At 37.6% G+C, this 24,560-nt stretch overlaps 2 protein-coding genes across 4 annotated transcripts in view; both read right to left on the bottom strand.

The window, feature by feature from the left end:
* Window positions 1-380: 380 nt before the first annotated feature.
* On the bottom strand, window positions 381-2,772 carry LOC142980581 (uncharacterized). The gene is made up of 3 exons (XM_076126043.1): window positions 2,541-2,772; window positions 1,294-1,542; window positions 381-593 (listed from the first exon to the last, which is right to left on the bottom strand). The coding sequence occupies exons 1-3, from the start codon at window positions 2,728-2,730 to the stop codon at window positions 400-402; spliced, it is 633 nt and encodes a 210-aa protein (XP_075982158.1). The 5' UTR covers window positions 2,731-2,772; the 3' UTR covers window positions 381-399.
* A 670-nt stretch (window positions 2,773-3,442) lies between these two features.
* Window positions 3,443-24,560, bottom strand: part of Mtmr6 (Myotubularin related protein 6) — a 99,820-nt gene continuing 78,702 nt past the window's right edge. For all 3 annotated transcript variants that reach the window (XM_076126039.1, XM_076126038.1, XM_076126037.1), the window contains exons 2-18: window positions 17,143-17,259; window positions 15,260-15,422; window positions 14,583-14,740; window positions 13,939-14,111; window positions 13,299-13,386; window positions 12,775-12,907; window positions 11,980-12,055; window positions 11,349-11,505; window positions 10,669-10,812; window positions 10,069-10,175; window positions 9,481-9,609; window positions 8,904-9,030; window positions 8,283-8,422; window positions 7,111-7,222; window positions 6,560-6,694; window positions 5,669-5,819; window positions 3,443-5,309 (exon numbers count right to left, since the gene is read on the bottom strand). In XM_076126039.1, coding sequence (XP_075982154.1) covers window positions 5,287-5,309; window positions 5,669-5,819; window positions 6,560-6,694; window positions 7,111-7,222; window positions 8,283-8,422; window positions 8,904-9,030; window positions 9,481-9,609; window positions 10,069-10,175; window positions 10,669-10,812; window positions 11,349-11,505; window positions 11,980-12,055; window positions 12,775-12,907; window positions 13,299-13,386; window positions 13,939-14,111; window positions 14,583-14,740; window positions 15,260-15,422; window positions 17,143-17,259 — 2,133 coding nt within the window. In that variant the 3' untranslated portion in view covers window positions 3,443-5,286. The remainder of the gene's footprint in view (window positions 5,310-5,668; window positions 5,820-6,559; window positions 6,695-7,110; window positions 7,223-8,282; window positions 8,423-8,903; window positions 9,031-9,480; window positions 9,610-10,068; window positions 10,176-10,668; window positions 10,813-11,348; window positions 11,506-11,979; window positions 12,056-12,774; window positions 12,908-13,298; window positions 13,387-13,938; window positions 14,112-14,582; window positions 14,741-15,259; window positions 15,423-17,142; window positions 17,260-24,560) is intronic.

A 24,560-nucleotide genomic window follows, 5' to 3' on the forward strand; every position in this document is an offset into this window, starting at 1 on the left:
ATAAATGTCTTCTAATAGTGGTCTATTGGTTACTGACACACTATTATATATGAAGATCCAATCAGCAACCCTTTTTTTTCCTTAGCGATGAACGAAATCCTTTGGGCCGCCTTAAAATTAGCTCGGCTAGATGCCCGCCGCGCTGTGACTGCTCAAGCGGGGTATGTGGTCCACCGCGGAGCATGTCAAACCTCTTCAGCGAAGACGTGCGCCGGGATAGCCGATATATGCTAGTACCGCAAGACGCACGCCATGCTCGGCTACGTTTGTGATGCCGCCTGGGTGGGTAGTGACGGCATCAAACACCATAGACGATGGACGTGACACCACCCGCCCATCACCTATCTTTTTAAGTGGATCGCGTAAAATAAAACTACAACTCAAGTTTTAAGCGTCGTTTTAATAATTGACAGTAAGTTTGTGTTTATTGCTTGCCATTAGGTCGTTGGTACAGTCGTTGAGTTGGGACGCCAGCTGACACTCGTCCTGTTGATGTACGCTCATTTCAATACAACGGTCCAGGTTCTTATCTAGTTTCTTCATCATTTTCGTGTCTTTAGAGAAGAATTTACTCACCAACGTTAGCAAATTATCTGGAATTTAGGAAATTTTGTATTTGATACATGATCTACTATCAGTCTTTTTTGTAAACTTACTTCTATACCTACTCACTTTGAATAAAAATGAAATAAATAGGCAGTAATGCAACGGGCTGCGAATTAACAACATAGGTTTTTTCAATTTCAGTTGTTCTTGATTTTTATTTACAAGTTTCATTTACAAAGTTAATACACGATTTAAATTTACATCGATTGTTTCCCTTTAATAATAAAATGAAAAATGATTACTCTCCCACTGCTAGGTGGCCTCTCCCTCTCCTCCAATTAGGGCTCCTCCCTAATTTGGGGGGGGAATTTAGACCTTATGTCCACAACTCTGGACAAAAGAATACATGCGGGCTAATAAATTTACATTTCTCCAAGAAGCTGTGGTAAAGAACTCTTAGACATGCAAAGTTTCATCACGATGTTTTACCGTTAAAACAAGTGATAAGTTTTTTTTATGCCTCCGTGGCGCATTGGTTAGGGTCGCCACGCCTTTTACATTGGAGGAGGTGGAAGCGTAGGTCGGAAGGTCGTGGGTGCGATTCCCACATGGAACAATTATTTGTACAATCCACAAATATTTCGGATCTGGTTGTACTTTGTGTAAGACCAATTTTTAGTGTGGGAAATGACTTTTGAAAAAGAAAAAAATGCACACATCTCTTAAAAATTTCGCTGTTCTCCTTACCTTTATTTATTTTACCATTATGGATTACTCCATTACGCTTTAAAACGCAGGCGATGAGGCATTCTCCATGGACCGGGGACTCCATTTTAGGTGAGAGACGTTTGACAGGCCTTTTGTCGTTACTCTGAACTTCTTTGAGGCATTCAGTCATGTTCTTTTTAAACTGAGCGACGTGATCTGCTATTTCGTTAGGAATCGAGCTGTATGACCAGTCTGGTTCGCCCTCTTCTTCCAATTTGTTAGGCAACGCTAAAAATTAGTTATACTATTAACACATGAATGAGACAGGGGAAGTTTGTAAGCATTGTACCAAGTAGCGTTCTTTGGACTTTCCCTACCCCTTTGAGAAAAGGCGTCGTATTATTTATGTATGTATGTGTTACTGTAAAAGCCTGACCAGTGGTAAATCCTAATATTTTTCGGTAAAACCTAAGATTTACCAACTCTCAATGGTAAAAGTCCGAACAATACTTTTATTTTGAACTTTTACCTCTATTCACTTGATGATGTCGAGATGTCGCCGGAAACCCGCTTCGCGGGGCTCCACCTTCTGGCTGGTATAAAAAAAAATAACCACGAAGGCTAAGGTGGCACCTCAGCCTTCTAACCTAACCTACTCATGTCGGTTTGCCCAAAATTCCTTCTTTATAACACGTTATGATATGACTTTATCAACTTTTACCCTGTGATAATGTAAATCCTAAGATCTATCAAGTGAATAGTGGTAAAAGTTCGAAATAAAAAAATTGTTCGGACTTTTACTATTGAGAGTTGGTAAATCTTAGGTTTTACCGGAAAATCTTAGGATTTACCACAGTTCGGGCTTTTACAGTAACATAATTATGCACTATAAACAAATATTATTAAAAATTGTTTTTCTAACCCAGGTTCGGCTGCGACTTTATTTATGGTGTATAAGTGCGCACAATACTCACATTATGCCACTATTACAGTACGACACATGATAGTTGTGAAAAATGAGATTATGGAATAACATGTACGACAATAGCACGGGACTTTAGACACATGATTAGAACTTGGGTTGTTGTGAAGGAAAACATCATGAGGAAACCTTGCATGCCTAAAATTTGTTTAATACATTTATTGAGGGCATGCAAAGATCCCAACCCGCACTTGGCCAGCGTGGTGGACTAAAGGCCTAACCCCTCATTACGGGAGGAGACCCTTGCCCAGCAGTGGGACATTAATGGGTTAAATTTTTTTATTTTATTTACTTAAATACTTACATTTAGGTCCACGATTACGTTTCTCGAGTTTCAAATTTCGGGTTATAATCGTATCTTTATCGATTTTAGTATCATGAGTAGTGTCTATGCCCATCATTCGATTCTTTTCTATGTTTACTTCAATTTTCTTCTTTATTTGGCAAGTGGCTAAATAAATTATTGTAAACAATATTACCAGTCGGTTTAACATTGTGCCTTCTCAGTTGCAAGTGATGTGAAAGAATAAAAATATTTCAGTTTGTAAATGTTTCTTGCTAATTGCTTGTTAGCGATTTTATTGCTTTTTAGTTTGTTATTATTAAAGATTGTTTTTAATGGCTTGTGTTACATGTACATATGTGGTGTTCATGATTTTAGCGCCGATATTCAATAAAATAGTAGAGTATTTGAGTTGAGCTCAGATGGGTGATCTTTTCATACAAAATAGCTAAGCGGTGTCGATAACCAATAGTCCATTATTAACAGACAGCAGTTAAGACGCCTATAGCCAGTTGCGCTCACCGGTCGGTAAACGATATTTAGGTTAAGCAAACCTTGGAGCGATCCACCATAGATGGGTGACCGCATTGTGGTATTAGAACTGAGCGTTTCCGCGCTTCGAAGGGCACGTTAAAAGTCGGTCCCAGTTTTTTTCACTTAAGAGAACAGTCGTTATGCCATGCCACGTTATGGCTTGAACAACTTAGACACTAGGCTGACCGCTAACCATACAATACAATAAAATAAATAAAATTTCTATGGTACTGCGAACAGCGAATCTTTGTTTAGGTGCCATATATATTTAATATTTATTCTGCCAGTAGATGCGTAGCTTAAAAGAAACTGCAATCAAGCAAAGCTCCATGTAAGAACCGAACCCAAGACAGCAAAACAAAGATCAGATGTTGAAATAAAAGACAAAATTCTCTGCTATACATATATTTTAAATCTGATAATTCAATACAATTTGAACAATAATTACCTATATTTACAAATAGCTAACATTTTTATCTTAACATAGATGCACTTAAGATAATATGGTACAATTTTATTTTGAACTCTCTTAGAGTGTTGAAATGCGAATAACTATTTTACTTGTACATGAAACAAGCTGATTGGCAATAAATGCAAGATGCCCCTGTAATTAAAATATTTCATACTGTTTGAAACATCAAGATTATTATTATTATAAGATCGGGGAAAAAGTCTTTTCGCACTTTAGTATGTATGAACTTGTAATGAAATCTTTTCTTTACACAAAAAAGCTCGATATTTGGGTACCTCACGAGCTCACTGAAAGAAACCTAATGAAACGTGTACTCATTTGTGATTCTTGAAGCCAAAGAGATTTTATTACAAGTTCATACATACTATAATGCGAAAAGACTTTTTCCCGACCTAATATTATGAAATAATATGCGAAGAAAATATAAAGCCTGGTTTCCACCGCAAGCGGGACAGACCTATTGATAACTTCGTTAAACTCGCAAGCGCAAACTGCAAACTTGTATTTTCACTGAAATGAATTCAAAGTATGCAGTTTACGCTTCGTTTCGCTCGCGATGGAAATTGGGCTATAGGAATCATTACAGTTACACATATTGCGTGGTTAAAAACCAGACTAAGATTATTTAAGGGTGCCTCCATACAAGACTTTTTGCTGTTTTTAAAATTATTGTACGGAACACATCGTGCGTTAGTTTTTTCTTCGACACTCGCACTGGTCCGATTTTTTTTATTACTTTTATATTTTCAATATAACACGGTATTCCTTAAGAATAAGATTCAGATATTTCATCTAGTATATTTATTTTGAATCACAAGTTGACAGGAGAATGGTTGAATACACTTAATTAAATATTTCCTATACAAATGTACATTTTAATAAACATATTGAAATGGAAATATATTTACAAAAGGTACTCTTCAAATGTCTAGAAAGCAGTACACTTAAATATTTTCTTATGTATTTTAATTTTGGGTTATTCAAGCCGAAACATGGATTGCGTGGTATGTGCGTGTGGGTAGCGGGATATGAGCGTAAAATCTCTTTTAAATTTCATAATACAACCGCAATCGCACACGCAGTTACGCAAAGTTAGCATTAATATTTCTGAACACTTTTAATGTACAAATAGACACTTCGCGAATATGAGATGACAGGGTATTTTACCATCAAATCAGCTATGAAACGCTTTTGAAAATGCTAGCATATGACGTCACAATTGTAGTATTTTCGTTGGGATCAAATGAGTGAGCGATATATTATTCCTGTCTTTCTTTTAATTTCATAGAAAGAATTTAACATTGCTTGAGCATTTAGGGTGTTAATTTCACGTTTTTAAGACTCAGTAAAATACAATATTCAAAATCACTCAGGCTTACACACATATTCCGGTCAGCACGTTCGGCAGTATTTATCGAACAACAAAACCGACTTGAAGCAATTACTGCACTTGTTCGGCTTGTACAGTTCGGGTTGTTCCTTCGGGTCCCATCGTCACAATTCGGTTTAAAAATTCAGGCGCGGCTATGTCGAGCGACATTTTTCCCGGACGTTCATCTACACATACTTGGTTTTACCGGCTTTACCGACCCGAATAAATGAGTAAGTAAGCCTTACGAGGTAACTAAGGGTAGTTGACACTGATATTGTCGGAAATTTTACTTAAATATACTTATTACTTTCGAAAGGTAGTAATAAATTATACTAAATAGATAAAAGATACAGAATAAGACAGAAGCGCTCTTCTATTCTTCGAATGTTCTAGTTTGCCGGCGTCACAATATCTGTAGAAATAAAATTTTCGTTATAATATTGATAGAAAGATATTAATTAAGCATTGTTGTGAGATTTCTGCTTGTTAATCTGTGTTAGCATATACTGCAAACTTTTCTAGCTCTGACTCTATACTTCGCCAAGTGAGAAAAAGAGACAGAACTATAAAAAGGATACATAAAAGATAAGTAAATAAGTCCAGCTCTATGTGCAAGGTGTAACAAAAGTAATTTTAAGAGCCTCTTAAATTTTTGCTTATATGCTGTAACATGAAGTCTAGCCGTCGCAAGAACCAAACAAACAACGGTTGTTTAACATGTTTGTGCGTGTTATATTTCCCTTCTTGTAGTGTATACAGACGTATACAGACCGTGTATGGGCGGCGTGGCGGGCGCGGAGGGCGAGTGCGGCGCGCACGCGGCACACAGCGGCGCCGCTCGAGGCGCGCCCAGCGCCGCCAGCGGGGCGCGGCTCGACACGCAGCGGGTGCACACGCAGCGACCACAGCCCCAGCAGTGGTGCTGGAACGATGTACAAAAACTTTTGAGTACCCAACACACAGCTACCCAATCCTTAACTTCATGCAATAATAAACAAACGACTTATAAACGAAATAAAATGAATTCGTAACACTTAAAGAGAGAGACAAATGCCCGTGGTTACCCGCGCCCTCTGCCTAATCCCGAAGTTACACAATCGACCTTACGTGCTCTTCGCCAGCAGCACCCTTCCCAACGTTTGATTCACAGCGCTTATACGTCGGTGCTGTTTGCTACCAGCGACCGCCCACTTAATCTATACTAATATTATAAAGCTGAAGAGTTTGTTTGTTTGTTTGTTTGAACGCACTAATCTCAGGAACTACTGGCCTGATTTCAAAAATTATTTCAGTGTTACATAGCCCATTTATCGAGGAAGGCTATATAGGCTATATATCATCACGCTACGACCAATAGGAGTACCAGTAAAAAATGTTACAAAAGCGGCAAAAATTGTGACCCATTTTTTCTCATGTACGCAAGCGAAGTTGCGCGGGTCAGCTAATCTAAATATATTTATAGAACTCAACCAAAGCATAACTCAAACCATTTGAAATTTGGCATGCAGGTAGATATTATGACGTAGACATCTGCTAAGAACGGATTTTGATCAATTCTCCCCCAAGGGGATAAAATAGGGGATGAAAGGTTGTACGGATGTCAAATTCTGTCCTAAGTCACAGTATAAATTGGTTCTTTTAATATTAGGTTTGAATCATTACCTTCCGACTGAAGTGATCTAAAGGCGTGGAACAACTACACTCGGTGACGTTCTTGATGCTCTTCCAGTCTAACGCGACTGTGTTCACTTCCTTCTCCAGCAGCGCGAAGTTAGCCGGTATTGTGTCGTCCGACTTCTGAGAAACAAATTATACTTTTACTTGTTGACCCATAGTAGGTATAATAGTCAACCAGGACATTAAATTTGTACTAGAGACGGATTATTTTAGCTGTGAGTGAAAGAACTCGCAGTTAAAAAATCGCGTACTACAAGTAAACTACTTTTAGTAGCGCAATGTTCCAAAGTTTTTTATTTTCTATCGAGGATCGAGAGTTGACACTTAAAATCAACTCAAATAATAGTTCCTGGGGCGCCCGCTAGAGGCGCTGATTAGATTTTAATACATAAATTCTTGATAGTTCATTGTGGTAAATTGGTAATATAGATACAATACTAAAAGAGCATATACGCCAATCCATAATGAGCAGCAAATTTTAATAACAGTCAAATATACTTTATTTAGGACATTTAGTTCTATAATAGGGTACATACCTCAGTGATGAGTGGTATTTTGTTAGGTTTGGGTGAGGTCGCTTCTTTGAGGGGATGGTCGTGGTTAGCGCACTCCAACTCGGACAGAGTGCCACCAGACTCATACAGCAATCTGAAAACAAAACATACGTAAGAGCAAATTCGTGTAATTTTTCTAGTCGAAACTCAGCCTAAGACGGGCAAGCAATTTCGAATGACTGCAATAGCTAAAAGAATACTGATATTTGATTGCGTACAAGCTACGTACGTGACTTCCAGGGAATAACTATTAAAGACGGCTTTTATTCTCACGGGATGCAGCTAAATACCAGTGTTTTACATGGAGCGACTGCCTATCTGACCTCCACAACAGAGTTATCTCGGTTATAACACAAGACTCTTTGGTGTGACTGGTGATTTTTGAAAATGACAGCCGGGTCCCACAAACTAACGTGCCTTCCGAAACACGTAGTAAATCGATATGTATAATATGGTCACCCATCTACATAACAAACGCGGCAAGTGTAGCTTTACCTCAGAGATTGATCTGCCTAACACTTCAAGTATACTTGTAAACTCTCGCGTTGCATTTTTAATATATAATAAGATAAGGGAATTAACGCGAACACGCATTTTAACTTAAAATGCCTTACGTTTTGGCGAGTGCGAATGCGTGGTCGCGTTTATTCCCATATCTTATTATACAACGTGCCGCTCTAATGGCTTATTTCCTTCAACGTATGGGTAGGGCTAGAGGTTCTTAGTCATGTAAAGTACAACAATTTGTATTATTATTATTTATTATCGACTTATTAACAATTAACTTTATTTACAAATTTCCACAGCCCAAATTCCCACATAATCAACTAAAGTAAAGTTCGTTCACCTGGCTAACGAGTCATATGATATTCGAATCAATGAAACTAAAATGAGAAAGAATGTTAAAACAATAAAGCATCTCTTTCCTAGCGTCCTGCTATTGGACGGGCAGCTTTGATGTACTTTGATTGTTTGTACAGAGTGATGCAGTTTTGATCACATTATTTTATTATTTAGTATGTGTGACATTATTTCTTTTTCAATTGGCCAACAATGATAATTTATTATTTGTTACATGATTATTAAGCCCCAAACCTACCCATACGTTGAAGGAAATAAGCCATTGGAGCGGCACGTTGTATATTAATACTTACTTGTTATCGATCTGAAGCGCTTCAGTCTTGGTCTCTATCTCCACGGAGTTCACGTTGCCGTTCTGATAGTTGACGACGGCTGACTCCTTGTTTTTCTCCGCTTTTTTGCCTGATAGGAGATTCTTGAACGTCGTTATTCGCTGTAACAAATGTACGACGATTAATATATTTGGTTTAGGCATTTAGCTTAATTCTCAGAAAACGGCGTGCACTTCAAATGGTTCTTGTGGACGTCTACATTACCTGCGCCAGAAGGCTGTCATATTAATATGGAGGCCTCCATGACATTATATTGTATCATAGATTTTTGACGATTGTCTCTGTGGCCCGGTCGGTAGGGTATCTGACTGCTGACCGCGAGGTACCGTGTTCTATTCCCATGTCGGACAAATTGCTTTTGATTTATTGTCTATTTTAGTGTTATTCTCAATTAAATAGTAGTCCAGAGTTTAGTAACGTGGCCACTGGCTAGCATATTAAACGCTCGCCCCCTATACATGGAGGCGTAGATAGTAGTAGGCTAACACTGTAGATGGCGAGACCTGGGTATATTTTCAAACACGTTCAACTGAAACAGGGGTAATGTTATGGAACGAGTGGCATATGTATAAGGGCGGGTACCTTAGTGAGGTAGTTGATGTGGTGCTCGAGCGCGGAGCAGTGCTCGGTGGCGGCGGGCAGCAGGTCGCCCAGCGGCTCGCGCGGGTGCACGCCGCTCTCGTGCCGGCAGTACATGCCGCGCCAGAACCTTAGCGTACACACGTTATATGTAAATATCATTGCTCACACACACGGTCATTTGATTCCAAACTTAGTAAACCTTGTAGTATGATAATATGATTAAACGAGTCGATTCCGGTTGTTGTCAATTAAGATAACAGTTGTACCACGTTGTAGGCCTTCAAGGAGCTTGAACAACTTTGACACTAGGTTAATCACTAACCATTCGATAAAAGGATATATAATTTTGTGTATGAAATTATGCTGTCGTAGGAAACTGGCACTTGGCTACATAAGTCACCGGGTGACTGATGTTTCAAATTCTAAATTTCGTATTACTAAGTCCCCAACCCGCACGTGGCCAACGTGGTGGACTCAAGGCCTAACCCCTCCCTCATTACGGGAGGAGACCCTTGCCTAGCAGGGGGACATTAGTGGCTAAATGGTTGAACTATACACAGATAAAATTGTTAAATACCTGATGCTCTGCGCACTGAGGTCTGGTTTGAGCACGTCCGGGTGAGACTTGGGATTGTACAGCGGGTTCTTATACTCGTTCAGATGACTCGCCATGTAGCCCCACAGCGAGAATGTGCGCTCCGACAACCTGAGGGTTATACAATTAAAGATCTTTGACAGTCATTTACAGTAGCCAGAAGCTTCAAAGTCTGACAACCAGTCTTACCGAAGAGTATCGTGTTATACTGAATTATGGAGGTCCGATAGGCAATAGGATAGAATACTGGTATCTAGCTGCATCCGACGAGACTGGATGATGATGATTAGTAGATTAAATACCTATTTAAAGGTCTCGTTAGGTCCGTGCAATATAACATTTGACTAATAACACCAAGTTAGGATGTGTCGCAAATGTACTGTGACATACTGTCTTCATGAATAATTTGTTTGCGCACAACGTTAGAATAAATTAATTAACCAAGTAATATGCTAAAGCGTAGCGACTATGAGAGCAGGATAACGCTAGACACCATTAACGGCTTTCTCTCTTTCTCATTACAGAAATAGGATCGCTTTAACTTCTAGTCATAGTTTCAAGGTGACGCACCTGAGATCGCGCCTGTCCTTCTCACAGTTGCCAATGAACGTGCCGTACTGACACGCGTGCGCGTGATCGTGCAACGTTAAAAGGAACCGCTCGTTGAACTGGAACGCCTGTAATAATCATAAAAATATATATTAAATATCATACAAGATTTTTTTCTATGATACATATCATGCTTCGGCGCAGGTACTCTAGCCATGGGCGCAAACGCCACATCGAAACCAGTTAGAGATCATGAGAACGTTGTACCGACGACTATACGCATTCTCCGAGGCACGGAGGTCTGCGACCTCAACTTCCAAACTTCGGGCAGTCTCTGAGAAAATCTCAGAAAAGACATTTTGGCCCGACCCAGGATTCAAACCCGAGATCACTGGTGTAGCAGTCGCATAGTCTTCCGGCCGCGCCACAGAGTCCGTCTAATATGGGGTACATAAGCAAATTGTTTAGTAATATTTGTGTACTAATAGCGAGATCTCGTACATAATTATAATGGGTGTAATTTTCATCCAACACAATTTTATAAAACTACTTTTATTTTACCTACCAATTTTACGCTTAATGCTATGCTAAATCTAGTCATACTCAGGTAATACTACATACCTCAGGTCTCTGCCTCAACAACTGCCAGGTACAGTCGAGTAACTGCGTGAACACGGGCGAGCGCTCGCGCCCGTCGCACGCGATGTGTCCGCACCGCGCCGTGAACTTGTGACCGAACGATAGCCAGTCCTTCTCGATCAGCGCCTGAACCACACGAACAAAAACTTTAAAATATTTTGACACTTGTACCGAAAGTTGATGCAGATATACTGTGTTACTAACAAACGTTGTGTTAGCTCTGATTAGTTATACAATGTTTTGTCATTTTTATTCAAGCTTGAAACTGTATACGAGTTGTAAAGACAAATCACCGTAACCAATAAGTGTGAGCTTTCAAACTCTAATGATAAATAACAAAAAAAATAAATGACAAAAAGTGCGGGAGTTGTCTTTTTAAAAACAAATAAAAAACAAAACAAACAAAAAGTAGGTATAGTATTTTTTCGTATGGTTAATGGTCGACTTAGTGTCAAAGTTGTTCAAGGCCTTTGGCATGGCTTAAAGACGTTTGTCTGTGCCTTTTTACATGGCCAACGAATCCGCGCCGAGAGCGCTACTAGCTATGAGCGCTTCAAAATTAAGGATGACTGGGATGGGAAAAAGTGTCTTTCTTTTTTATAAAACGAGGTGATAGTCTATAAAAGCCTGGGAATATATGCTTTACGCTAATGTGTGTTTACCTGGTAGCCGTTGATGGTCCTGTAGTGCGGCTCGAGGCACAGCGCGGCCAGCGAGCACACCTGCGCGGTGCGGTCCCAGCCGTCGCTGCAGTGCACGCACACGCTCACGCCGCTCTCCAGCGCGCACGCGATCCACCACGACGTGTCCAGGATCGACCTGCACATGACAGCCCATTAGTTTATATCATGGTACAGTATAAGGTACCTTGGTCAAATGATCGACCTGCAAACAACCACAGGTCTTTAGTCTACATCATGATACAATATAAGGTACCTGGGTCAAATATAGCCAGCCTAAAATATATCCACATTCCATTTTTTAAACACGAAATATTGTAAACGGGACCATTAATTGTCGCTAGACATAATTAAATAATAAAAAATAATTGTCGCATGTATCGGAACGGCGTGTCAACCCTTCCAGCGCTCCGCTAGTCCAAGTGACGGTTGAAGTGAAACATGGAATAATGATATATAGCCAAATTTTTCGGCTAGTCATATTTCACTTAGGTAGGTATTACAAGTTCATACATACTATAATGCGAGAAGACTTTTTTCCCGACCTAATATGTTCAGAACTTATTATTATGTTTATACGTTTACAAGTTGTCGATATAAATTTAAAACTCACTTGATATGTTTCAACCAGCCCGACGACTCTAAACCGCTGAGGAACGATGACATTGTCGGTGTGTTTTGTTCACAAGCTGAAATTAAATACAAACAAAATCAGTATTGTATAGAAACGGTAAAGGCCTGGGCCACCTCAGGAGGAAATTACTATGCATCTATCTGTCTATCGTATGGTTAGTGGTCAACCTGGTGTTGTTCAAGCCGCCCGAAAGGCCTTTGACGTGGCTTAGCGACTGTTAACTTAATTGACAACAATCGGGACCGACGTTTTACGTGCCCTCCGAAGCATGGAGACGCTCAGTTCAAATACCACTATACGGTCACCCATCTATAGAATGACCGCGCCAACGGTTGCTTTACCAACAGATCGTTTACCGACCGTTGAGCACAACTGGCTGTAAGCGCTATTACTATGCAGATAAAGTATAATTTGCCGCTATGAACGTGGAAACATGAATATTAGAAAAACAACAAGTAAATGCATATTCTCATACAAAATTTCTTTTTAGAGAAATACTAGCTGACTCGCGCAACTTCGCTTGCGTCACAAATTTTTTCCCGTTTTTGTAACATTTTGTTTTGGTAATCTGCTCCTACTGGTTTTAACGTGATGATATATAACCTATAGCCTTCCTCAATAAATGGCCTATCTAACACTGAAAGAATTTTTCAAATCGGACCAGAAGTTCTTGAGATTAGCGCGTTCAAACGAACAAACCCTTTAGCTTTATAATATTAGTATAGATGTGATGTAAAATATTTTTATTTACTAGAAATACAACTGAGTGCTTACTTTCAACAAGTTTCTGGAGGCTCTTCCTCATGACGTGAATATTGCCGATGCCCATGAACTGAAACTTGATGTTTTCATAGAAGGCTTCGTTCTCATAACCCTTGCCGGCAGCACGGTTCACCATCGCATTGATCTGAAAACAAAAATATTTTCAATATTCCATAGTCTCCCTAAAGAAAAAATGATTCTGATTCTAAGATGACGTGACTTTCGTGGCGCAGGTGTTAAGGTCTTCACGCCGCTACCATCGCATCGGGATGTCGTGGTTGAATTCCTACACGGGACAATTATTTGTGCGTTCCACAAATAGTTGTTTCGGGTCTAGTTGTACTTTGTGCCCGTTTTATGTTTGCAAAAGACGCCACGACACAAGACCAATCCTTAGGGCGAACGTTGTATTTTTTAAATAAAAAAAATAACTATAGTCTCCAGAAGAAAAAATCTCAATTAAAATTCATTCTAATATAAGTGCAAATTGAGAGTAATCTGTTGTTTGTTGTAAGATAAATGTGAACATAACTCACCCTCGGCCTGGTGTCGACAACATACATGTAGCCGCAGTTCGGGTTCGCCCGTCTGATCAGATCGAGCATCTGCTCATCTTCCATACATCTAAAAAAACAAATAATGCATTCTATACTTCACTGTGAATAAAATATGACATGAGATGCTACCTTTACAATATTGTCAAATTAGATAAAAAACCGGCTTCGCCCGGGTGAATTTTTCTACGACAACCATGGCAATAGTAACACTTGTCTAAAAAAACATTTTCGCTAAACGTTAACAACTGAAGAACATAATAAATATGAAGACTGCGGTTTGTTTGAAAGTGCCATTAGAATTTAACGAAATTCTCTTTAATCCGAATTTTGCTGATAGATATCTATATGTTGTCGACTCGAAATCAATATTTTTTATGTTTTGTTATTAATATAAGGTTCCGATCGAGTCTACCATAGCCCTTGACAAAATTTTTAGCATAAATTAAATAAAAAAGAAGTTTATTTTTGTTCGCAGCGGAGTCCGACTCGCTTTCGACTCTTTTGCTTTTAAGTAATGTTAATTTTCTTGTTGGTATTAGATATCATAAATCATTCTTGACTAAGGTCTACACTCAACATCATAGTCTGTATCTGTACCAGTCAAGTAAGTACACAGTACCTGGCTGAGAATCCACTGAGCGGTTGACTGCACCTCGCAATGGCTGCTTTATTATGATGCAGGTAGGCAAGTACGGGAAGACGGCCGCGAGACCTGAAGCTGGCACTGCCGAGGAGAACGGCGGTCGAAGCGCGCGCCGGTACATACACAGCGCTTGGGTATGTGTCGCATAGCTGAAAATACAACATAACGGTTAAGATAATATTAGTACAATATTGCACGCTCCCATTAAATTTAAGCGTGGATCAAATTAAGAGTACAGTTAACAAATGGGATGATATAAAATTTATATTATTTCAACTAAGTCCAAATCAAGTCGAAAAAGTAATAGCGAAATTCGTTCACATTTTTTTTTTAAATATCTAAAAAAAATTGTAAAGGCATTTTGCTATTATTTTTTTAACAGACTTCATAATAGCTTGTCTTCGTCATCGAACTGAAAGCGTTAAGTTCAGCAAATTCTAAATAAGATCAGCACCAGTTATAAATTATGAGGTAACAAACAGATAAAGAAAAAAAACATGCAGTCGAATTGAAAACCTCCTCCTTTTTTTAACGTCATATATCGAAAACGCTTATTGAACTGCTTGAGGTAGCGTTGCTAACACCAGCAAGTCTAAGAAAAAAAGTTTTTAATTACTGACCTCATAATCCCTATTGGCAGTACAAAGGACCCACTGATCGTTGGGCACGTTCATTCTCTGGTACTCCGTTTGTATGTCGAAGAAGTTCCACCCCGCTGACTTGGGCAAGTCGTCCGGAGTCGACTTGTAGTGGAAGCAGTACAGCTCGTCGATGTGAACTGGAAATTCAGAAATGCAATGTATTAGCATTCGAGCCTATAAGCATATGGCCTGCGACCACGACAACCAGCATAAAAACGTTAAATATTTCAAGGAAAAATGCGTGTTCACGTTAATTATATAATATATGAGAAAGCCTTAGCTAACGATACCCCAGAATGATTTACGAAGTAGACTTTGTTTTCTAGAACGATGTATAAATAGTATGTATAAATAGTTTTTAAATGTTGTCTGATAATTGCAATTTCGAGTTTACGTGGTGACGGTGTCAACGTGATGATCTCATTATTAAAAACGTGACTTTAAAACCAGCAAATCATACACAACCAGAATTTATTTCAAGGCATGGAGTAAAAAGCATATTTTTACATCATACCTACGCGATCATCAAAAGCATTCTCTAGATAAGGGTTCACCTCAAACAAAAGGTTCTAGCAATCATCTCGAGACCCTCTCTCTCTCTCTCTAAACAACCATACACATCTCCCATCATAAATGTAAATGTATATAATATTTACCTGGTTGGCTCAACCGGAGCAGCGTCTGATGCATCTCATGGCAGTCTCTCTCGCGAGGTATCACGAAGAACACGGACTGGAAGGTCTTGGTGCGAACAAGCAGTGGGGAGCCTGTGGTTGTGATCGGCAGCCGCTCCACCGACGATATGTGCATCAGGAGAATCTGGAAACACAAACATATATACGGTAATTTATTTGAACAATATCGCGCCTGATAGGAATAGGATAGGAAGGTACCGGCGTAATAGTATTCTTAAGTAAGGTAGGCTGTCATTTCAATTTAGTTCGACGCTCGTCCTAAACTTAAGAAGCTTAGGTGATAGCCATTATAACCCATATTGCAAGCCCTTTCTTATTACAGAAGGAGACCTGTGGCCGCAGTGTGACAGACATTGGCAGCAATAGGCAATCGTTTTCAGAGACATTAGTACTCTCATTTCAAGGATTTTCAAACTAAAAATAGCATCTTTTCCTCAACCGCCCAGGAAGCTAAACTAATTAACTCTGTGATATAATGTAATCCGAATAGATCGAAACGAACAGAAACCCGATTCTGTTCCGATTCTAATCTCATTGAACTACTTCCGTACAAAGCAGGGAGCTTTAATTGAGTGGAAACGTGATCTTAATCTTTGTACTCGGCTATTCTAATTATTAACGAAATTAAAGGTGATATTCGAAAGATAGGATAGAAGGAGCTCGTGGCTTAGTTAACAACAGCCGCGCGGATCGATCTCTGAGGTTAGGCTACGCTTGCCGAGGTTGTTCTATGGATGGGTGACCATCTTATTCATATCGAGTTCCTACGTGTCTCGGAAGGCACGTTAATTCGTGGGCCCGGGCTGTCATTATCAAAGATATTTGACAGTCGTTAACAGTAGTCAGAAGCTTGTAAGTCTAACAACCAGTCTTAACGAAGGATATCGTATTGTAACCTAACTGGGTTGTCGAGGTCCGATAGGCAGTCGCCATGCTATGTAAAACACTGGCATTCAGCTGCATGTAGTTCAAAGAAAGGCTAAGCTAATAGATATTAAAGGTGATATTCCTTTGGCAAGGTAAAGGAAAATCAATGGTTATTGGATCACAATTTTGGATCACAGGTTATGTTACATGAAATTGTGTTGGTATAATATTGAACCTTATTGACTGTTTGTTAGCTCTAGGGATCTTCGATATTGAGTTTGAAAAATTCTAGGAAACATTACAAAAAATACCTCTTCAAACTGAGTTAATTGGAAACAACAATCAATAAGACGTTTCCGTGCTTATTGGAAATAGCTGTTAAATAAGAACTTGGTAATTAAATAACGGAGCAGACTCCAACACGCTGTGCAAGTGACGGTTGCAGACTTTGTTTTATTTTAAGAAATGATCAGAACTTAAGAATAAGGTAGTAAGAGTGTTTTAAGAATAAGGTATCGTAACCTTAATATTCTCATCGCATTTGAAACCCGTTCAGCAATGTAATGTAGTATTATGATTTAAAGAATTGCGATGCATTAAAATTGTTCTCGCAATAATGTTTTGCGCGATTAATATAAGTGTTTTGCGTTTTCCGAATGATATAAGTAGACTTAGAATATTTTAATTTGAAAATTAATACAACCTATGTAGATAATTAAAAATGCATCACCAAAATTTTTGTACGCGCATAACTTTGAACAACTAAACTAAATTGAATAAATCTTTTCTTAATATATTTGAAACTGTCGGGACAAGGTGTGTATAGGATCCAGAGGAATGCAAAAATTCGGGTCAGTCCGCTAGTTAAAAATTAAAATCCCTTGAAAGTAGTAGCTTGTATGCAACAGTCAACCAGTCAATAATTTGTGTAGTATATAAGTTTTAAAATACGATAAAGAACAAATACGTTTTCTTACCCATGTTTCCTTTCTCATCTCATGGTCGACGAAGATCAGGTGTGTGGTGGCGAAGTACAGGGTACCCTTGGACGGGTTCCGCAGATTGTACTTGTCCAGTAGCTGCACATTCTCCAACTGTAAAGATAAAAAGTCAGAGTAAGTTAAAACGGCAACGGGTGCGGACGCCCTAGAAAGTCATACAATTATATACAGATCATCGCTGGTCTAGGCTTTGTAGCTGTGACAACACACTTATGTCTTTTCAAAGTTATGTGTGTATAAGGAAAAAATTGTGATACAATCTTGTATTTCGGAGTGTTCATTAAACAGTTCAAGAACACTACTTAGTTATACGCTGGACGTTGGACTTCAAAGCCTAAATACTATTTTATTCTGGGAAGAGATCTTTGCAGTGAGACAGCAATGAACTAACATTTCATTGGTTAGAAAAAACAGACACCGTTTGACTTAGTACCTGATTGACCAAATTACTCCACTTCTTGTTTTTAAAGTCCAAAAGGTCCGTATATCAAACCAAGCAGCCAGTTGAAGTATGTTTCCATACAAACTTTTCGCGAGCCTTAATTAAATGCAAAACGAGTTTGCCGGTTGTTTACAACACATACAGACGGGGCTTTTGAAAAATATATGAACTGTGCTCGGAATGTTTCTGAACAATTTAAAACTGTAAACTGGAACTATGTTGGACGAGGTTTCAACCTCCAACTGGTATAAATAAATGTTTTCTTTGCATCAGACTAGCTAATTGCTCGCGTGGTTATTTTTGATAAAATAGTACAGCCTATCAAATCAACTATTTTTGTTTTAGACAACCTAGAAATACATAATTATTTATAATTAAATAAATAATATGCGATAATACATAGTTTGCGTCTAGGGCGATTCCCACATGAAACAATTATGTGTGCGGTTGTACTTTATGTCTGTTGTTTGTATGATTGTATAGTAGACTTTCGCATTTATAATGTTGTTTCGTTGTTTATTTATAAATCTTACTATAAAATAATTTCGTTGACAATAAAATTAATCAATTGATGGAAATCGCGGTTATTTTCTTTTGTCGGACTTATTTTATGTCCATCATGATTTTGTCCTTTTTTTGTATGCGGGCCTACAGTTCTATCAGAACTACAGAATTTATAAAAATAATAAAAAACAACAATAACCAAAGCGTAAACCAAATAACAATTTCCCTAAAACTACTTTCCACGTCGGTTAAAAGTTTTCAATTTGAAGCTCGCCGTGCGAAGACACAAGTGTTCATAGTTAGTTTCCAACTGGTGAACGGTAGGGTAATACACGAACACGTTACAAAAGTTTTGTAATAACAACGTCGCGTGATACAACCAAGTGACGCCTGAATTGCATTATGCTAATAATAAACGTCATTTTTTTTAATAGGATCATCTTTTATAAATAAAACGTAAAAATATTGAGGTGGATTTTCACATGGATTATATTATCTGAACTAACCTAAGTTTTCGCTATAGACACAAATCCGAAATTGATTATAGACTAGGGATACCACTGTTTTCTATAAATCTTAATAAAATTGATTTTCGGGGCGATAGCTCTAGGACTGTTTGCTGCATCCAATTTTATAGAAGTTTGTCTGCGGTTGCAGTCTCCACGCGTTTCAGACTACCAATCGTTACAACCGTAACATTGTCTCAAAATACATTTTGCGCCTCACTGCATCCATCTTAAGGTCATATTTTGCAATCAGTAAACGTCTAAACCAAACTTGTAACAAAAACACATTTCAAATACACAATAATATAACCCTTTGATAAATTCTACATAGAAGTAGTTTGCTGTATAATTTTCTAGCAGTTACTAAAGCAAAATGCAAATTCAAAGTGAAGTTTAAAGAGACAGAATAATATATATTCTCTTTGAAGGCTTTTGACGTTAACAAATGTCTACTTTCAAATCTACCTCGTCGCCCCGAGCTTTGAGGTCTTGGATATTTTCAGTTGAAATGTCCAGTTTCTATTTATTCATGTAGTACTAACTTTTGCTAGCTGCTACTTTTGTACTAACTTGCCTAGGAATTGATCTAGTACCCTGCTAATTCTGTTGAGCAGTTTAGTAGTTAAATCGTGATAGACTGATAGAAGGTAGATAAAATATAGTAAGCGATATAATTCATTTGTGAAGAAAATTGTATATAACTATATCGTAGTAAAATGTGTTTCAGAACAAGTTAAATTTTAGAGAATATTTCCTCAAACATATAAAGCAATATAGCCTTTATTCGTAAAATAAAAGACTCGTTGGGCAAAATTTTAATTGGTATAAAACGAACACAAGATAAAAGGAAAGATGATAAAATAATGTACGCTAAAGCAGGTGCTAATTAATTATCATATCCTACGTATATGCTTGCTCAAACAGTTTACATTTCAGGCTTCAACAGCGTTCATATACATAGTTGTTTCATAGCAAACATCAAAGACATAGACAGAATACCAGCTGTTTAATATGAACCCTGCTCCTCTAAAATAGACCTTAAAACAGAATGCCTAAGGGGGTTATTCCTTTGTGAAATTTTGCCTTTGTTAAAGGCTATATGCCTAAAGGATAATCATGTGAGATATTTAGGCAATTTCCATATAGGTAGTCTACAAAGGCGATGGACTGACAAATGATTTGAAAGGGATATACCTTTCCATTGTCCATTGTATGGATAATACCCGTACATTTTTGGTGAAAATTTTCTTTGGTTCAAATTGGTTTGTCCAATGACAATTGGGTATTAAAGGTTTTAGACTAGAATTCCAGATATTGTATTAAAAACGGCAAAATACTTTCATCACTGCCTCAACTGAGAAGTTCACAGGGACCTAGTAATCGGCAGTCCGATACCTACTCTACCGCTGGAACTATAGAGGCACAATTTGTATACACACGACTATTAGTAGAGCGAGAGCGAGAAGATATGAAGACGAACCAAAATCTTGGATTAACCATATGATTCTAACTTTTTTAACAATTTTCTGGTCTACAAAGAAGTAGTTGATAAAGGTGATTAAAAGGATAATGCTTTACGGCAAGCCGGAAACATGGTGAACTTGAAATAGTACATCAGCTCCTCTATAAAGGATTTCGAAGACAGGTACGACATCCAGTAATGAAGATTGCGAAAAGAAGAAAAAGAAGCTAAGTATAGAACTAAGGTAGAACAGAATCCATTTTACATTTTCTTTAACATTTAATTAATTGCAAAGTCGACTGTTTATTGTAATGAACTGAACGAAGGCGACAGTACGAGTAGTTTCATTTATTTGTTTCTCTGATTATTTTAATTAATTCTCTAGAAATTTGTTATTGAATAGTTTGTTGATATAAATTGAAATTAACTCTAGCATTCATGCAGAACTCAATTATAAATGTATTTGTAATTACTTCATTCATAGTCATAATTTTAACCAAATAAGTAAAATACAGTCTAAATACAGATGAAGACCTCTATGTAGTAGTTTAGATTCCCATAACTACCGAATATTTGTGCGACCCAAAAATAACTGTTTCTGTTCTAGTTAAAATTTGCGTCAAACGTTTATATATTTGTTACAGTTCCGCGTCACCTTCGCCCAGCAGTGGGACAGTAATGGGTTACATTTATTATTATTTATTTATACAGTCCCGCGTCACTAGTTACCTATAAGATAAAAGTAGAGATTTTCATTTAAAACATCAACGAGGATTTATATACCAGCCAATAGTGTTAAAAACCTTAACTTATAGCCTAACAAACCAATGAAAATCAATACAAAAAGTAACAATACCTATTACTATACCACCAATATTATCAAATGTGAAAACACCCTTAAATCTGGACACACAACTCCCAACAACACTGAACTAAAGAAGTTGCAAAAGTTTCGTGTTTCTGCATCAAAGTTTCCATTAGAGCAGTATTGAATCAACACCGGTATAAAATTACGAACTACGAGTAAAACGCTCGTTTATCTTTCACGAGAATTGCTAGTAACTTGATATTCGGTTAGTGTATATTCTGTTACTAGCTGACCCGCGCAACTTCGCTTGCGTCACCTAAGAGAATGGGTCAAAATTTTCCCCGTTTTTGTAACGTTTTTCGTTGCTGCTCCGCTCCTAATGACCGTAGCGTGATGTTATATAGCCTATAGCCTTCCTCGATAAATGGGCTATCTAACACTGAAAGAATTTTTCAAATCGGACCAGTAGCTCTTGAGATTAGCGCGTTCAAACAAACAAACAAACAAACAAACAATCAAACAAACAAACTCTTCAGCTTTACAATATTATTATAGTAATAGTATAATAGTATAGATGACGTGGGAACTGCACTCGCGGTTGGTACACTTTTTATAGCACCGCACTTGTTTTATAGATTTTTTATATAAAATACATACATAATAACACGCCGGTTGTACACGAAAGTGTAGGCAGAGGTGTATGAAAATATAACCACGTTTTACCCATAACAATGTTAGTCTCATGTAATACGGGAGCGAGCCTTCCGCGTAGAACCTCAAAGAAGTGAGATGCAAATGGAAAGCATTGGTGAAGTTTTTAGGACCCACGGCCTTTCCATCCACGCAGCAGATGTTTGGCTACCGGAGTTGTTTTTTAGTGGAATCACCACATAACCCAAGATTATTGTATTCTTAGATCTTTAGATATTTTTTGCCTCCTTTTTTCTGTCTGTCAGAAAATCTGTCTATCTAAATAAACTCGTATAACAATATAACCGAAAAGGAATAAGTCATGAATACGTGTCCGAATAAAATAAAGGAAGGTTTACTATTTATGTTTTAGTACACATTTGTACGCAAGTTACTGAGGTCTGACACAACAATTGTTCGGTAGTTACCAAAACACGATTGTTTCACCGCCTAATGGTATTATTTTCGCTACACGTAGCTGTGTTGTTATTTTGTTCTCTAAAAAAAGACTGACTAGTTATCTCAGCTATAAAACTATAATGTGACATTTTTTTTTTCGAATACAATTTTCTTTTTCCTGGCAGCATAGTGACGGGTTATTTTTTTCGGACCCCCGACGGGATCGAATTTGAAATCGTACCCTTAGACTACAATTTAGCGCATAATTTAAGGCTAAATTATTAAAGTAGTAAGTGTAACTTATTGGATTATTCGATTCACATTATTTTCATTTTAAACAAGCATTAAAACACGCATTAATTTGATATTTAAGAGTACGATCTGTCATAAACTCGATTCCGACTCGATTAATTTCAAATTCGATCCTGTGGAGAGTAAGCCACCTGATCTTTATTTTCTACCAATTTTATAAAATCGAAATTGTTATGTTCTGTTTAACGTCAAAAAGGCTGCCTTTCATAATTAGGTAAGGTCTGACTATAACCAGAGGATATCGGCTACTTATTTAAATAAAAAATAATGTGGGCTGAGCCGCGGGTATAAGCTTCTTTTAATTATATTCTTAGAGACGGCAATAAAAAGCGAAAAGTCAGGCCCCCAGACATTTGATTTGACATTAATCCGTTAAAACATCGTTACTTTTATGTTCAAGTTTCAAATTGTTGGTTAAATAAAATTTTATTTTCGTTGTTTTAGTATTAATAAATTTGGTTAAGTCGTTAATTTTCTCAATATAAACCCGTCAGAAAATAAAATTAAACAAGAATTGGTGTGAAAAAATGTCAGTATCAGCGATTTAAAAAGACTTCAGGAGTTTGCGTTTAAGCATAACTTGTTAACTTTTGCGTTGCATGTTTATTATACAAGAATGTTGGTGTGTGCAATCTGCGCCAAAACGTCTAGCATTTCATGATAAAATGCGTGTTGTACGTTAATTGCGTCTAAGCCTAATTCACAGACAAAGTTTACGAGTAATATATGTAAATAATCTGTAAATCAGTACAAAAGTATATACCCTTGGTGTATTAATCAGAGCCGGGTCAGAATTAGGGTTCCTAATTAATTCCCAGTAGCGCAGACGAGTGCTCAGTTTTCTGTGCTACATTATTAGGGTCGTGTCTTTATCTTCCCGGCAATTGTAACCGTATAGCTTTGTCCTTTGTTCTTAATCTTACACATAAACTTTGAAGTGAATTAATAGCTTATAAATATTTTTTCCATTCCCAGGTGCTAGGTAGCCACTGCCGCAAGGACGCTTTCAAAATCGACTATTGTTAACTATATTATTATGGTTATCTTGTAACATAACACTCATACAAAAATCCACTCTTGTCACAGATTAAACCTATTAATTTGAATAAAGCTTAGCTGAGAGATAGATTAAGTTCCAGGGAACATTCTAGGTCTATTCCACGAAATATAATATCTCAATGTATGACAGAGATTTCTAAATACAGATACAAAAAGTTAAAGAGCGGAGTAAGGGTCACTACTTCGTTAGCTCAAAAAATCATACAAATTTTACTTTCAACTCAGACTAATCACTAATTCATTAGACATTTCATAAGCTTCTTTGATATCATTTTTGAGAATACCCCTGTCCAGTACATTACATAAACCCGTTTTAATTTTATATAACATTGTTTAATGAGGTCTGAGAATTATTCATGGCGAGCCTTTGCAAACGTAAGCGTGACCCTTTGTTATCATAAGAGATTGTAATAAGGTATTAATGATAGTAATACCTTTGTGAATAAGTAAATAATGTAACATTTATTACTTTTTGTAATTGGAAAGTAGGGTAAAGGGCAAAGTGAGGTAAAAATAATGTCCGATAAATACAGTATATTAATACGCACTCAACTTTTATTTAAAAGTTGAGTGCGTATTAATATAAGACTGCCAAAATGTATGTAACTAAACGTTTTTTGAAACAACATTTCAGTGCTTATATTTTTCTGGCAATAGGTACATGCTATACTTGACAAATAAATATTATAAGACAATTATCTTCTGAATACTCTAACTTATGCAAGAAGCTACAGAGGTAAAGGCCTCTTATTCTAGGAGATTGGCCAACAGTGGGCAATATTATTCAATTTTCCGCTCCGCAGGCAGTATCAATATCTGTGTCAGGTAACATAAACCTAACACCATTCACGCTTAACACGAGTGTTAAGTATAGTGTTAGGTTTATGCATCACGTAGCTCACACCGCGTGAAGCATGGCTTATTACCCGCATACGTTTGACGTATCATATGTCCGTTCTAGGGTCTCAAACTATCTTTGCACAAAATTTCATCCAAATAGGTTAAGCGGTTCATGCATGGAGAAGAGACACACAGACAGACACACAGCCAGACAGAAACACAGACAGACAGACACACAGACGGACAGACACACAGACAGACAGACACACAGACAGACAGACACACAGACAGACAGACACACAGACAGACAGACACACAGACATACAGACAGGCAGACGAACGAACAAAAAGAGTTAATTTCGCATTTATAAT

Source organism: Anticarsia gemmatalis, chromosome 18, assembly GCF_050436995.1.
Source record: "Anticarsia gemmatalis isolate Benzon Research Colony breed Stoneville strain chromosome 18, ilAntGemm2 primary, whole genome shotgun sequence".
NCBI classification, from domain to species: domain Eukaryota; kingdom Metazoa; phylum Arthropoda; class Insecta; order Lepidoptera; family Erebidae; genus Anticarsia; species Anticarsia gemmatalis.